The sequence below is a fragment of the Nyctibius grandis genome, chromosome 17 (genome assembly GCF_013368605.1).
Source record: "Nyctibius grandis isolate bNycGra1 chromosome 17, bNycGra1.pri, whole genome shotgun sequence".
NCBI classification, from domain to species: Eukaryota; Metazoa; Chordata; class Aves; order Nyctibiiformes; family Nyctibiidae; genus Nyctibius; species Nyctibius grandis.
Window position 1 is genome coordinate 5,931,575 of NC_090674.1, and position 13,692 is coordinate 5,945,266.

At 44.1% G+C, this 13,692-nt stretch overlaps 1 protein-coding gene across 1 annotated transcript; it reads right to left on the reverse strand.

Annotated features, from left to right (window-relative positions):
- Nucleotides 1-2,527: 2,527 nt before the first annotated feature.
- Nucleotides 2,528-8,008, reverse strand: TNFRSF18 (TNF receptor superfamily member 18). Its single transcript, XM_068415098.1, has 6 exons — nucleotides 7,834-8,008; nucleotides 5,492-5,626; nucleotides 4,684-4,771; nucleotides 4,094-4,182; nucleotides 2,961-3,101; nucleotides 2,528-2,679 (listed from the first exon to the last, which is right to left on the reverse strand). Exons 1-6 carry the CDS (start codon nucleotides 8,006-8,008, stop codon nucleotides 2,528-2,530), a joined length of 780 nt encoding a protein of 259 aa, XP_068271199.1.
- Nucleotides 8,009-13,692: the final 5,684 nt, after the last annotated feature.

Here is a 13,692-nt window from a genome sequence, read left to right on the forward strand (position 1 = left end):
CTCTCTTTTAAAGTGAATTTCACATCAGGATATCTATGGGAAAAATTATCAGCAACAGAAGAACTAACAGTAAGAGGATCAAAGAAGGGAAAAATACACTGAAAGTACTAATTACGTCTCACAACATCCTTTTAGCGTTGAGAAGTATCACTGCTCCCATTCTACGTGAAGGGGAAGCTAAGGTATAGGGATGTCAGATGCAGTAAACACAACAGAGAAGCTAGAAGACTAAAACTAGGGCTATGGAGGAATACATTACAGTGAACAAGGATAACCCTTTGCACTTCATTTTTCCTTACAATTATTTCACTCAGTTACAAGATTCTATAATGCACAAAAAAAAAGGCAAAAAGTAAAAAAGAGCAGATAGCTCCTCTTGACATAATCACTGAAGAAATGTTCTGCAATAAAAGCATTTCCATGAATCATAAAATTAATTCTTCAGCTCTATTCAAGCTTGCCAAGGCCTCCTCTAGAGAAGGCTTCAAGAAAGACCAACTGCAAAGAGCTGAGAGAGACTAAGAGGTCTAGAAGCCACAATCTTGAAGTAGGATAAGAGCCTAGAGAAACCAAGGAGAGGTGACAGCTTATGGATGTTTAAGAAGATGAAGAGTCAATTCTTCCTCATAAACATAGTGGATAATATAAATTTTAACTAACAAAATGTCTCTCCTCTGACTTGCACTCAGTCACTGGATTGCATTGCCTGGAGAGGTCATGGAGTCACCTCAGTGCAAGTGTATCGGGTAGATCGTTATCCGGTCTCACCAAGCCTGCCTCGGAGCACAGAGGCTGTGTGACCAGCTGACCAAGGTAATAACCTGACCCACTTCTTAGGATTCTCTGCTCAAGTGCTTTTGCAACACACGTCTGTGGAGGCAATAACTTCTGCTCCGCAGCTATTGTAATTTCACTGAGCCCTACTCCAAACAGCATGTCATTCAGACTTGGAATAATCCCCTCTGAGTATTTAGTAAGGTGATTAACAGAAATTTCATTATTCTGTTAGGATTTAATTTAGAAGCCCTGCACTGTTCACCTTATCTGCAAGAAATCGTGAGGAAGCTGATGTAATGGCTGTACTGTGAGGTATTTATAACCTCTCATGTGAAGGCTCAGTCAAAACTCATTTTTCCCCGGGAGCTGATTTGGTCATGAAAGAGTCTACTCCAAGCAGCTTTCACCAGAGGTCCAAAGCAGAAGGCATCCAGAGCTTTGAATCTATTATTGCAGTCACATTACACAAAAATAATTATATAAAAAAGACATGCGTGTTTCAACTAGTTGAAGCCACAGGCTTCTTGTTTGAAATCAGTGTCAATTCACAGAAAGCAACAACTCCAGCTGAAAACCTGCCCCTTTAAATTCAGGCAAAACAATTAATTCTAGCCATGTCAGAGCCCTATGAAACTGAAGAAGCACTAATTAACATATTAAAAAAAGTCCTCCGTGGTACAATTTTCAGTAATGGGAACATCTTTCAGCTGATGATCAAGTCACTGGAGCTATGCTGGTATATACCAGCAGACACTCTGGTTCTTTCTCTTCTGGTATGGGGGAAAAAAAAGCATCAAGAAATGCTGGGCTTTTCTGTGTGTTCCCCTGTTTTTTCCTACTCTATAAACTAGATGAGAAGACAGCATTAAACTGAAAGTCTTTCTATAGACAGCGTGATCCCCATCTGAGCCTTTCAGAAGTGTCTTTTTGTAATTCAGTATTCCAGGTACCCAGGACTGCTGAGCTATAGAAGAGAAGGAAGACAAATGTTACTCCCTTCTTCCCTTCGTTTCCCTGGAGGGGATGAGGGGATCACAGAACTTGCAGAGAAAAACCACTGCAAGCACAAATGATGTGGCCACGGCAGTCTCACATTGGCACCTCTGTGCACAGAGACTGGCCTAACCAACACCTTCTGTTGGGATTGGAGAGGATTTAATGGATTAAGAGTAATGGCCCTTTGCTGCATAACAAAGAGGGCAATTTGACAGGAGGGAAAAGCACTGTCTGCTTAAAGAGTCGCAGATACGGCTGCTAGGCACAATGCCTTATTCCCTTAATATGAGCACCAGGACACACCTTGGAAATACTGGGAAAAGCCCTGAGAGTGCCCTGTAGGTACTATTGGATTTCCTGTAGCACTGAAGGGATTGAGGGCATGACGCTGGCCTTCCTGTATCAATCTGTGGGAGCAACACAGAGACACATGCGGAAGATGCACAGGGAATAAGGACAAGAAGGGTCCCTGGTCCCCAACAAAGTTGAAAAGACCAATGCAAAAAAAATCCCAACAATGCAGGAAACTTGCAATGATGCAATGCAGCTGAAGGCCAGCCTGACTCAGCAGATTTTCTGTTTGTAAATGCTAGGTGTGCTGAGAAGAAACAAAGCGAAACTCCCCCAAACCCGTTCCTTATTGCTATGTGTATAACGATGCTTTACACACCCAGCCCCTTCCTTTTTTTTTCTTTTTTTTTGAAGAGCTGAGCTCAGCTCCCCATCCTCACAGTGCACTGCAATTTATGTGTTTTCACTGTAGACTCGGAGGGGAGAAATAGCAAGGTTTTTCTTCTGGTGTTTTGTCTCCGTGTTCTTCTTCTGGAAACTGGCAGCTGTAAGTCTCTTCTCTGTGGTGTGACGGTTGTGAAGCCACCGGCAGCCTAGGGAAGTTATGTTCCAGATCTGCAGTGAGAATAAGCAAAAGCACTGCACACACAAGAGATCTTCATACATGTCAGTTAGCTGCCCATCACCTTTACCAATACAGCCTCTCTCTGAGGAAAGGACAAAGACACAGCTGATGCACTGCATCTTAGTGAAACTAAGTAACCCACCCAAAATGACAGAGTAAATCTGTATTTACTCTATTTATTCACCTTAATTTATTCCATTCTGACTCTGGATCAACGGACACATTGTTCTCCACTGAAAAGCTACACTGAAGTCCACAAAGGTGCACTTACCGTCAGCGGTGTGGTATTTTTCTTTCTTCAGTGACCATATGCAGAAATGCAAGAAGAAGGTCAGCAAGATGAGAACAAATACAGCCACTGCAGTAAGGATGGCCAGGATGGTGGTATATAGAGAGTCATTTGTAATAGGAGCTGCAATTAAATATATTTATTAAAGATTAATAAATCACATGCCCAGACTGTTGTTACAGGAAAGGCAGTTCTTCCAAGGAAATGTAGAGATTAATTTTCTCTTTCTGCAGAAAACAGTTTTCCAAGGAAAAAGACCAGTGCGGGTACTAGCAATAAAACTGAGATGCTCCAGGTCAAGGGTGCAATAGATCACTGTCTGTGGTAAGCAGCATTCATGCAAAAAAAACACATGCCTGATCTCCTCATTGCTCAATGTCTCTCCCGCAGCTATCACATGTTCTTTCTACTCTCTTTTGGTTTTTGCTTTTTGGGGGGATTTGGCTTCGATGTTTTCCTGAATAGCACTGCAGCAAGCCAAATTTTCACACTTGTGTCAGCCTCACGGAAGTTAGAAGTAGCACCTTTTTGCAATTTGTCTCAGCGGAACTAACGATATCTCTGAATGAAGGGCCCAGACCTGAACGGCACTGATTCATTGTAGGGACAAGGGTGGGGGAAAAGGCAGGAGCAGTGCAGGTTGTGGTCTTCAAGATACTCAGTACCTGCAAAGCCTGTACCCACTTATTCCTACCTCATTTGATCCATGATAAGACATGAGATTTCAATTCTGGGTGTTGTGGACTCAACCAATACTTGTAAAGGAACTGGATGACTAACTAAGATATCGTCTTCCTAACAAAATCTAGCAAAGAAAGAAGCAAGAGCAGTTCAATGCAAAACTCTGACAATTTGCCAGATAAGTGTGCTCTATTTAAGGACAATTGTTGGGCTTTTCTCTCCCTTTATTACTGACAATGCTTTAATGGAATCTTTGCCCAGGTCACAATTCTACCTATATTAACATTGCAAGAAACACAACAGTAATTTTCAAAGCAAATTTTCATGATAGCAAACTCTGGATGATAACTAAGCAGCGACTCACCGACTGAAGAAGTGTAGAGAAAAGTTAGAGGCTCAAAGAAACAAAGAAACAAATCATTTTGAGAAGGTACCTGGCTCCAAATCTTTAGCAGGGAAACCACATACTGCATTATGTGTGCTGTTGCCTTGCTTGATTGTTAGAAATCCAGAACTTTCACAACTAAAAGAAGAATAAGAGTCACATTTAGAATGTCCCCACCTTTCCCTTCATTCCTCTCCCGCATTTCTCTTGGCTCCCTTTCTTCCTTCCCTCCACTCTTTCCACAGCTTGTCTCCTTTGTTTCTTTTTATAGCAGTGCAGGTAAAATTATGGCTGTTCCCCAACAAGATAAGCACTACATCACAATTGTTTATATGCACATTTTTTTTAGTCTCTTTGTTTCAATTGATGTCCGTGTTTGGAATAATTTTGCATCAGTTTGAGCTGGACTTGGAAGCAGGCTGAATACACAGCAGTTTGTCTTAAGTTCTGCTTTGACCAACTATTTATAAAACAAAAGGGGAGAGAAATATCATGTATTGCTGAATTTAAAAAACGCATCATTTAATCTCATTGGTGATCTCATCTTTGATTCAATTTTATTTTCTAATTTAAGTATTAATCATTTGAGAATTTTATCATACATATTTCCAAAGAAGGAAAGCATCAATAAATACATACTCAGTCCAGTTACGGCACCAGCCATTCTTAACGTTAGAATAGGTTCCTATCTCACATGGTTTACATTTGAATGTGAAGTCTAAAATGCCTACAAGAAAAGAGAACATGAATTATTAGTGGTCAGTGCCTTAAGTGAAAGATGGGGATACAACAGATTAGAGCACAATGCATTCCCTCCACATCCTTCCTGCATTATGAATCACCCCCTGGAGAAACACCTAAGCAGTTCTTGCCACCTTTGCATTTGGGGAAATGTATGGGCGGCCCCTTACAGAAGAGGTACAGAATAGTCTGGGCTGACTTCTTTATGGTGAGGGTGACCGAACACTGGAACAGGCTGCCCAGAGAGGTTGTGGAGTCTCCTTCTCTGGAGACATTCAAAACCCGCCTGGACGCGTTCCTGTGTGATATGGTCTAGGCAATCCTGCTCCTGCAGGGGGATTGGACTAGATGATCTTTCGAGGTCCCTTCCAATCCCTAACATTCTGTGAGTCTGTGACAGCAGAGGGTGTAAAGTGAAGAGGCACCACAGAGTAAGAGAGTCTTCTACTGACAGTGCTAGCATCTTGGAAGAAAAGTAATACTGCAAGCCTGAGCATGAAAGTGAAAGTCTCAAATTTAGGGAGGGAAGAGTCATAGAACAGGGAGGCAGGGGTTTAGTCACAGAGGCCACAGTATAAATGTCATTTCTCTCTGCATCACGAGCCTTCCCGAAAGCAGGTTAGAACAAGTGAAGGAAACTGTCTGCTGCTCAGCCAGACACATATTGAACTCTTTCTTTTAGAGTAATTTGTGTTTCTTTAGTTACCAAGCTTAACCAGCTCCTCGCCCTCGGCACATTCAGGCAGTTTTTCGCAGTAGAGACATGAACGATCAATACAGCTATATCCCTGAGGACATTTGCAGTCGTTGTCATCAATAGTTTGACATGCGCTGTTGTCTCCTGTCAAAAAAAAAGAAGTTAGACTTGCCTTTGTCAGAGAGGCCAGGAATTAACCATTAGACTTACTGGCTGACACAGGTGAAATAGTTCCTGACTGTGCTGTGGTGGAAAAAATGGATACCAGAAAGATATCACTCCCATACTGGGTAAAGCCTAGAGTCCTCAAATTCAGCACCACTCATGTTTTTATACCATGGTTACCTGAGCACTGCATGACTTACCACTGTAACACTTCTCTCTCACCTGGAATACCAGTGTAGGTCATGGCAGACAGAAGTAAGGCAGCTTTACAACGTGGTGCAAACTTAAGACACTGTGGGGTAAGGAGGAAACTGACAGTGCCCCAAAGAAACACCACACATTACCTAGCCATCCAGTCAGGTCTCAGGACCCTGCCAGAGCTCTTCTCAGGCTCAGCCGTGTTAGAGGAGGGATGCCCAAAAGATCCTTGGCCAGTGAAGCTAGCGCTCCTTTTCCATGCCTTTCCTAACAACAGCAGCTGCTTCCTACACTCTGTTGGCAGAAGCGGGTCTAAAGCCAAGCCATAAAACCAGCACCCTTCCTACCCTCTGTCCTTCTATTTCTAGAAGAATTCTGTTGTGAACTTTGCTTGCACTCCAAAAATATCGCCTATAATTCTAAGAGGCTCCTGGGTTCATGAAAGCAAAGGATTGATCATATATACTGATCCCATCAGTAAACAGTATCAAGCAGTCCTTCAGGCAGCTGGAGACCAGTTAGAGGAAAAGTGCTGTTCAACCAGGAAGCTGTACAACCTTGAAGAAAAAAAATACAGAGGGAAATGCTCCCTAGTTCAATGGCATGCTTAAAAACTCACAGTGAGTAGCAAAGATCAAGCAAAGATTATTTCGTGAGGTTGGTGATGCACAGGGCCACCAGGGAACTGCCCATTGGCCTCCTCTTACTGGTCTTCAAAATTTAATGAAGTCTGGCACCAAAAAAGAAACAGTTTGGGGAAGCTTTTTTTCTGTGTATTACTAGCAGGTGATTCTGGAGTTGATCCCACCAAGCAATGCCTCTCCTACCTCATGCTGAATGAGGTTATCTCAGTGGGAAGGAAAATACCCTGGGGTCTGCACACTACTGAGGACTCTACAGCTCTTCACGTATTTATTGCTCATTCCCACTAATCCCATGTGTCCACCCACTCCTTCCACAGGGAACTCAGTGTCCTTGTTGTCGTTTGAGGCAGATATATTCAAGCTACTAACAGGTGGGAGGCTGACTCGTATCCAGGCACCAATGAAAGATGTAACTTCTTGGTTAGTCCTGTTGCTAACCCGCAGGACAACACACCACCATACTAGCTAGACAAGGCTTCCAGCAACCCTGTTTCAGGACAAACAAAAAAAGGAAGGTGCATTCCTCGCTGTAGGTCATACAAACAAGCTGCATGTTCCCTACTGCTCAGCTCTGGCTACTGTTATGGAGAGCACTAAATTAGGAAGAATAGTATGGTTGTTCCTGGGACCATGGACGAGGCCATTAGAATCACCCGTTCTGTCCTTCAGCCTAACAGGCACAGAAACATCACCCAGGAAGACCTACAGCTAGCCTGTTCCACCTCTAGCGTCTTAATTTGACTTAAAGTTACAGGCAAGGGAGAATCCATTACCACCTCCCCACCATCCTAAGACCAGGCAAGGACACAGCCTAGAACATGATCACCTGAGACCTTGTCTGTCCATTTACTCCTGGGGCAAGCACAGGTCAGTGGAATGGAGGGATTGAAGTGCGATGCTTCCTACTCTTCAGGACCACAAACTGCAAAGGACAGCCTTACAGAGAGCACCACTCCCTGTCTTCCTTCTCAAGTCTGAATGGCACAGACAAACTCTGAAACCATGTTTGAATGCAGCAAGTGCTGAGAATCGGTGTGAAGCGAACACTTTCCTTGTGAGCAAGCCCAACCCACAGAAACTTAGCTTTCCCTTTCCCACTACAGAATAACAAGTATAAGCACCTAACAAATCTGAAACATGACTCTGCTCTGAAGTCTATAGCTAAGGCACATTATGAATTTAGTGGGCAGGAAGGAAGTCCTTACCATTTTGTTCTGCATACACAGTTACTCAAGATACATTTACACACATACACGCACATGCCTGTTCCCCACACTTGATTACCCTGGTTGACATAAAACAATACTGACAAACAGAAAGAAGACAGACACATCTTTCCCTTACCTGTGTCTGAGCTGCATTTGGGGCAGCATTTCTTTTCATCTTTACTGATTATTCTCAGCTCACCATCCTGGCATGGTGTTGCCAGAGTTTGCTGTGTCCACTGCCACAGACATACCACCAGCAGCAAGCAAGCTCGAGACTTGAGGTGACCGACCTCACTTGTCTGTTCAGTCATGTCTTGAGCTATACAACCCTAAAGCACACTAGGGTGGGCTTGTATCAGAACCTCCCCACAAAAGTCCTCTTCCCCCTGACACTGTGGGAAGGCACTGTGCTTTTTGTGGCTGCACTCTTCCTGTTTCTTTAGGGGCGGGGAAAAGAGTCTATTTTACGTCATCAAATTCTTAAAAAAGCACAGCTAAGCAACCATGCTCCAGTGACTCCACGAAGGGAGCAGCAGGTTAGAAGCAAGATGTAGCATCACGTAATTTGATTTTCAAACGATTTTGCAAGTTGATATAAAACTGAAAAATAATGCAATTTAAATTACTGTGTGAACTTCAGTGCTCTCAGACTATTTCATTCTGACTTAGAGTTCTAATGAATTTAGAAACCTTCAAGGATTTAACTATCAGATTGCAATGTGTAGCGAGTCCATCCATCCACTCAGATTTTCTGATTCTGTTTCTGTTAATTGTTTTCAACATCCTTCACTCTGGATCAGAAGACTCTTGAATTATTTTCCAGAGCCACTGTAACTCTATATGGATACCATGAAACCAAGAGAAAGAACACTGTCATCCCCTCAGGCTGCAAGATCAGCCCCAGTACCAAAACTGAAAACGGCTGCAACAAGCTCTTTAGAGACACATACAGCTCCTCTGACCCCCAGGCCCCTGAGATTTAGGTAACAAAAGACAACTGCTCAGCAAAATTGTACATAGACACAGACATGGTGCCTGTAATCATCACCTGCTGCTGAGTTTGAACTCCAAAATGTCTTGCCTTACACAAATGCATATGCAAACTTCCATCTCTGCTTTACGTGTAGACAGCTTGCTTGGTTCCCCCCGGCCTTCTATTTCCACTGTACCCTCGGCTTTGCGTCTGTCCCTGGAGCTTGTGGTTGCTTTTATGTGTGCACAGTGAAGACAGTATCTCAAATCCAACCTCATTCTCAACTAACAGATGACTTCTGATACAGAAGCAGTTTTTAACGGATTCTTTTCCACACTGCATGTGATGACAAATAGGTCAGAGCAAGGGAGAGTCAGACCTGTGAAGAGATGAGTGCCTCTGGAAAATGCCATGCCTACAGCATTTGACATTTGCCCTGTTATTTCCTTAGTTTAATACGCAGCCAATGAAGCCTGAATAAACTTCCCACACAGACACCATCGCTCTTCCTTCAGTGTGTTCTACACTTTCTTCCTGAAGATTTATCTATGGATCTCAAAGAGTAAGTCAGTCCACACACTCTTCACTCAGTCTTTGGTCTATTCAGGGATCTGTCTGTGTTCCTTCATGGGCTGGAAACAATCAGATAGGTTTGGTATGCAATAGTAGACCCTTCTAGTTTTAAAAATGTATGTGCAAAGCTGCTTGTACTCTTAAATGTACTAGGTGAAACCTTGCTATGAAAAGATGACATCTAAACTAGCTGCAAGCAGGCAAAGCACACAGGCCTCTGCCGTCAGTTTTTCCCACATAATGCCCCTAGAAGGCCAACTGTTCTGTTCCAGAAACTAAAAGCCTCCTACTCTGTACTTCTGCCTCACAGGAGATCCCCTCCGCTTCCCACACAGCACTGCTCCTCACACCCGTCACAGCCTGTACCACTCACGCTGCACTGGAAACACAGACACGCTGCCTGCTGTAGCACTGCCCAGCTGGTCACAGACAGCCCTGGACACCACAGGTCTGGGGTTCAGTCCCCACGTCAGGATTCCTTTCACTAGCTCTTCCTAACAGCGTAACCGCAACGCTCGGGCATGACAGGGAAGGTTTACAGGTACTGGTCAGGGTGCTGCCCTTGTACAGACAACACGGTGCACTCAGCAGCATGCAAAACTTCACCTCACCCTCTTCAGAACTCTGCAGAGTCTTATGATGAAGACAAGTTATTAGGCAAAGCACTCGGGCACTGCAGTAATATACTCCAGAGACCAGTTATGACCATTTCTGTCTCCCACCCTTTGCCCCTTCCCCAGCACAGGCTGCTACAGTGAGGAAATGTGGCACCAGCAACTGTTAGAAGCTCCTCACCATGTGCAAAGGGGATGGTGGACAGGAGGGGATACACGTTCCCATTCAGCCCAACACTTTCCTGGCTCTGCAAGTCTTTCTCAGAGTTCATAAAAGAGGTATTTAGTCTCATCTGCATGAAGAAAGCAAGAACAAAAGACTCATGACAGAAAGCCAAATTTCTTGAAATAAAGATTTCTTCATCGTTCCAGCAGCACTTGCCTTTGAGGTCAGGCACTTCCAGTTTCACTAAAAGATAGTGTGTAGGTTCCCTACAAACATAAAAGGGCTGCAAACCCTCTTACAGTAGCTGGCAACACTGACAGGAATTGTGAGGCATGTTACAAATGGTCTTAGGAGTAACCCTAACAACTCCTTTATTCATTAGGTGCACAGATTAAAATGTAACTCAGGAATAGAAAGAGATGGGATCAGCTCTGTGTGTTGCCGAGAGACTTGCCCAGGGGTGCAGCCCAGGCTCCCCAGAAACAACCTGAGGCTTTGGTATGTGTACTTGTACCCTGGGTGGAGTCCCACTGTCAATACTGATGTGGAGGAGACAGACCTTGTTAGGACCCTGACAGTTGTTCTGATGCCAAAGCTGAGGTCCTGAGGAACTGAGAGCCATTTAGCCTCACTTTCTAAAAGTTACACCTCAAGGCCATACCCCAGAATATCTGGCACACCAGTCACTGGTAACTAATACTGCTGAATAACCAACAGGAAGAACTGTTACTTCCAGCAACAGCTGGGATGGGCAATTTTATAACTAACAGAAAGACCTGAGTGGCAGAAGACCAGGTCTCTAAGTTAGGCACCACACTTAGTCTCCTGATGCCTTACTTTCTGCATCTTTAGAAGTAGAGCAGCAGCAATAGGCTAGACCCTGTCTATCAGAAGGGACAAGGACAGTGTAGTGGTTCCAGATGGAGGAACTGGCCATTCTGCTGCAGCTCAGAGATGGACGTTAATAACTAGCACTGCCCAAATACGAACATTAAGCAGACTTTTGCTCAGCATCACAAACACAGCAATAGAGAAGGGACCTCCAAAGGTCCTACCAAGGCAACTGGCAGGTGGTACACAAGGGAACCCTAAGCCTGGCAAAGGTTGCAGGCAGGCAGTTAGTGTACGTGGTATCTGATACCTGGTGTTTATCAGAATAGGAACTAATAATTTATTTCCCTCTATCTTTTTTGAATGTTGACTTTTTCTGAATTGGTCTCTACATGTTTTCATTCTTGTTCAAGCACTACAGTTGTGCACAAATACTGCCAGGTGATGGAAAATTTACAGTCAGATCACAGACAATAGTTGTACATGCCAAGTCAAAATCTCTAGAGTCAGCAATGACCTTTCAGAGACAATTTGACTATCTGGCTTTAAAATCTTCGGGGTTTTCTAAAGCTAACCTTACCTGTCTCTGATGTAAGGTAGTTGACATTTCATCTGTCAAACCCCTTCTTGCTCAGTGCTGTATACGATGTACGTCAATGCTGCTAGGTTCCGTGCTGCTGCCTGATCCAGCAGGGTTTCCAGCTCTCTCTGCACCTGTTGATAGAACAAAAGCCTATTTCACTCATCAATAAGCAGTAGCTTTCACTTATCATCACCTTTTTGGTGGTTTTATTCAGCAGTAGCTCCAGGATTAACTAGACAATATTTGACTGAGAATTTTCAGAAATTAGGAAACCTTACAGTCTTTACCTTCACACACAAGCAGAGGTTCTGTGGCCTGCAGAGTGTCTTTCAATCCGTGTGACCTGTGTTCAAAATTATAATCCCAAGGGTTAAAAGGCCATTGGAAGCAATGTGGTCTTCAGGGTTGTGTGAGCATGTGTATCATGCAGTGCCTTCTCCTTTGCATGAAATGGGAAGACATCACACAGTCTCAAACAGGCAAAGAGAAGCTAGGGGCCGAGATGTTCAGAAAGGTCAAAGGGTTTGGAGTTCCCAGATGCCACAAAAAAGAAGCATCCAAATGCTGCTGCTACTGTCCCTTTGAAGAGAGACTTCTGTAAGGGCTTGTGCTGGAGTTTGAACCGAAGCATCTCCTGCATGCCAGGCTCTACTTCCTCAGTCTTGGATGAAGAAGTCTTAACCTTTTATGACTGTCTCCAAGAAATGAACCTCAGTTCTAAGTGTTGGCAACTTGTACCTCTCTCTTCAGGGCACACATTCCTAAGGGTATGTACAGAACTGGCTGTGAATTCTACTTTTGCCCACCTTAAGGATATATCCAGCCATGAGCTGAACATCATACACATGGCCAGGAGCCTCATTTTAGTTTCCTTTTTGCTTGGGGCCACTGGAGCCACCAGTTCGCTGAACTGTCCAAATTACTAACCTTTTGGAAAGAACAAAAAAAAAAGAAAAATTAAAACAAAAAAAGAGCATAACCACTTCTCAAACACCTGACTAGTACTTACAAGTCCAGTGGCTTTACTGACACTCCTTGGACTTAATGTCACCAGTGAGATAGTATTGCTATCAGGGAGAGTATTTGGTTTCCTGACATTGAGATTGTGCTGATTACCCATAATTGGTGACCAAAGCAGCCATGCAGTTCTCCTACAAATGTTCACATGAAATCTACGTAATTTCGGAATGACTAATGACATTTGTTAGACCAATGTATAAATTGCCTTGTAAGCTCCATCTTATAAGCTGTTTTCATCCCACTGTAAAATACTCCATTGCTAGCTACAGGATTCACATTCTGTTATACAGAGCTTGTCTATGTTCTTGGAAAACAATTGTCACTCAGACTTTACTTAAAAAGCCCTTTACTATGTTGTGACAGATGTGAGAGATGTTACACAAGGTGAAGTGACTTGCCACACCAGGGAACCCGTGGTAGAGAAGCAGTTCTGATGGGCTGCAGAAAGCGCAGAGGAACAGTCAGGGCATGGGGTGCAGGTCAGTACTGCAGCAAGCACGTGGGGAGGCTGGCATCAGAGGGGCCACCTGGGCATCAGCTCCCCAGAAGGGTACCATATGAGTAGTGACAGCTCACATAGTACTGTCCAAAGACTGGGGTAAAAAAAAGCTTACGGACAAATAATTTCTCTGCAGCCTGAAACTAGAAGACAAAACTATTGTGTTCCTTTCAGCTCTGCTGACCTTTAGGCCAGGCTTGAGATTCTGCCGTGACTAGGACTGGCTACCCTGGGGTTTTCAGACCTTGGTATTTGCAGTACCTGTCTGATGGCTGCCCTGTTTTGGCACACAAGTAGAATTACTGCCCTGCAAACCTGTCCCAGGTCAGGCCGGGGGCACAGGAGTCAATGTGACAGAAGCACACGTGATTCATGTAGTGACACATGTGGGTTCCCGAGGCAAGTTACATTCTCACCCTGAAACAATTAGGACTTTGCAAAGATCCCTGGATCCTTCCTTCAAGCAGCCCTAAGGACCCTGCAGCATGCACTCATCGGAGCTCTGCCTTAGCCCACGGAATGAGTCTCACAGTCACCTCTCTGGGTTGTTTGCACAGCCTGGCCACCAGAAGTGGTGACTCCTTGCAGACAATCCCAAGGGAGCAGAGCCCAGGCAGTAACGTAACTGACATTTCATAGAGGGAAACCATCCAGACAGAGGCAAAACCCCCAAGTCCCTGACGTTACCAAGCTGTGTACTTCCTTTCCAGCTTAGCACCAAGCGTGGCGTCTACCA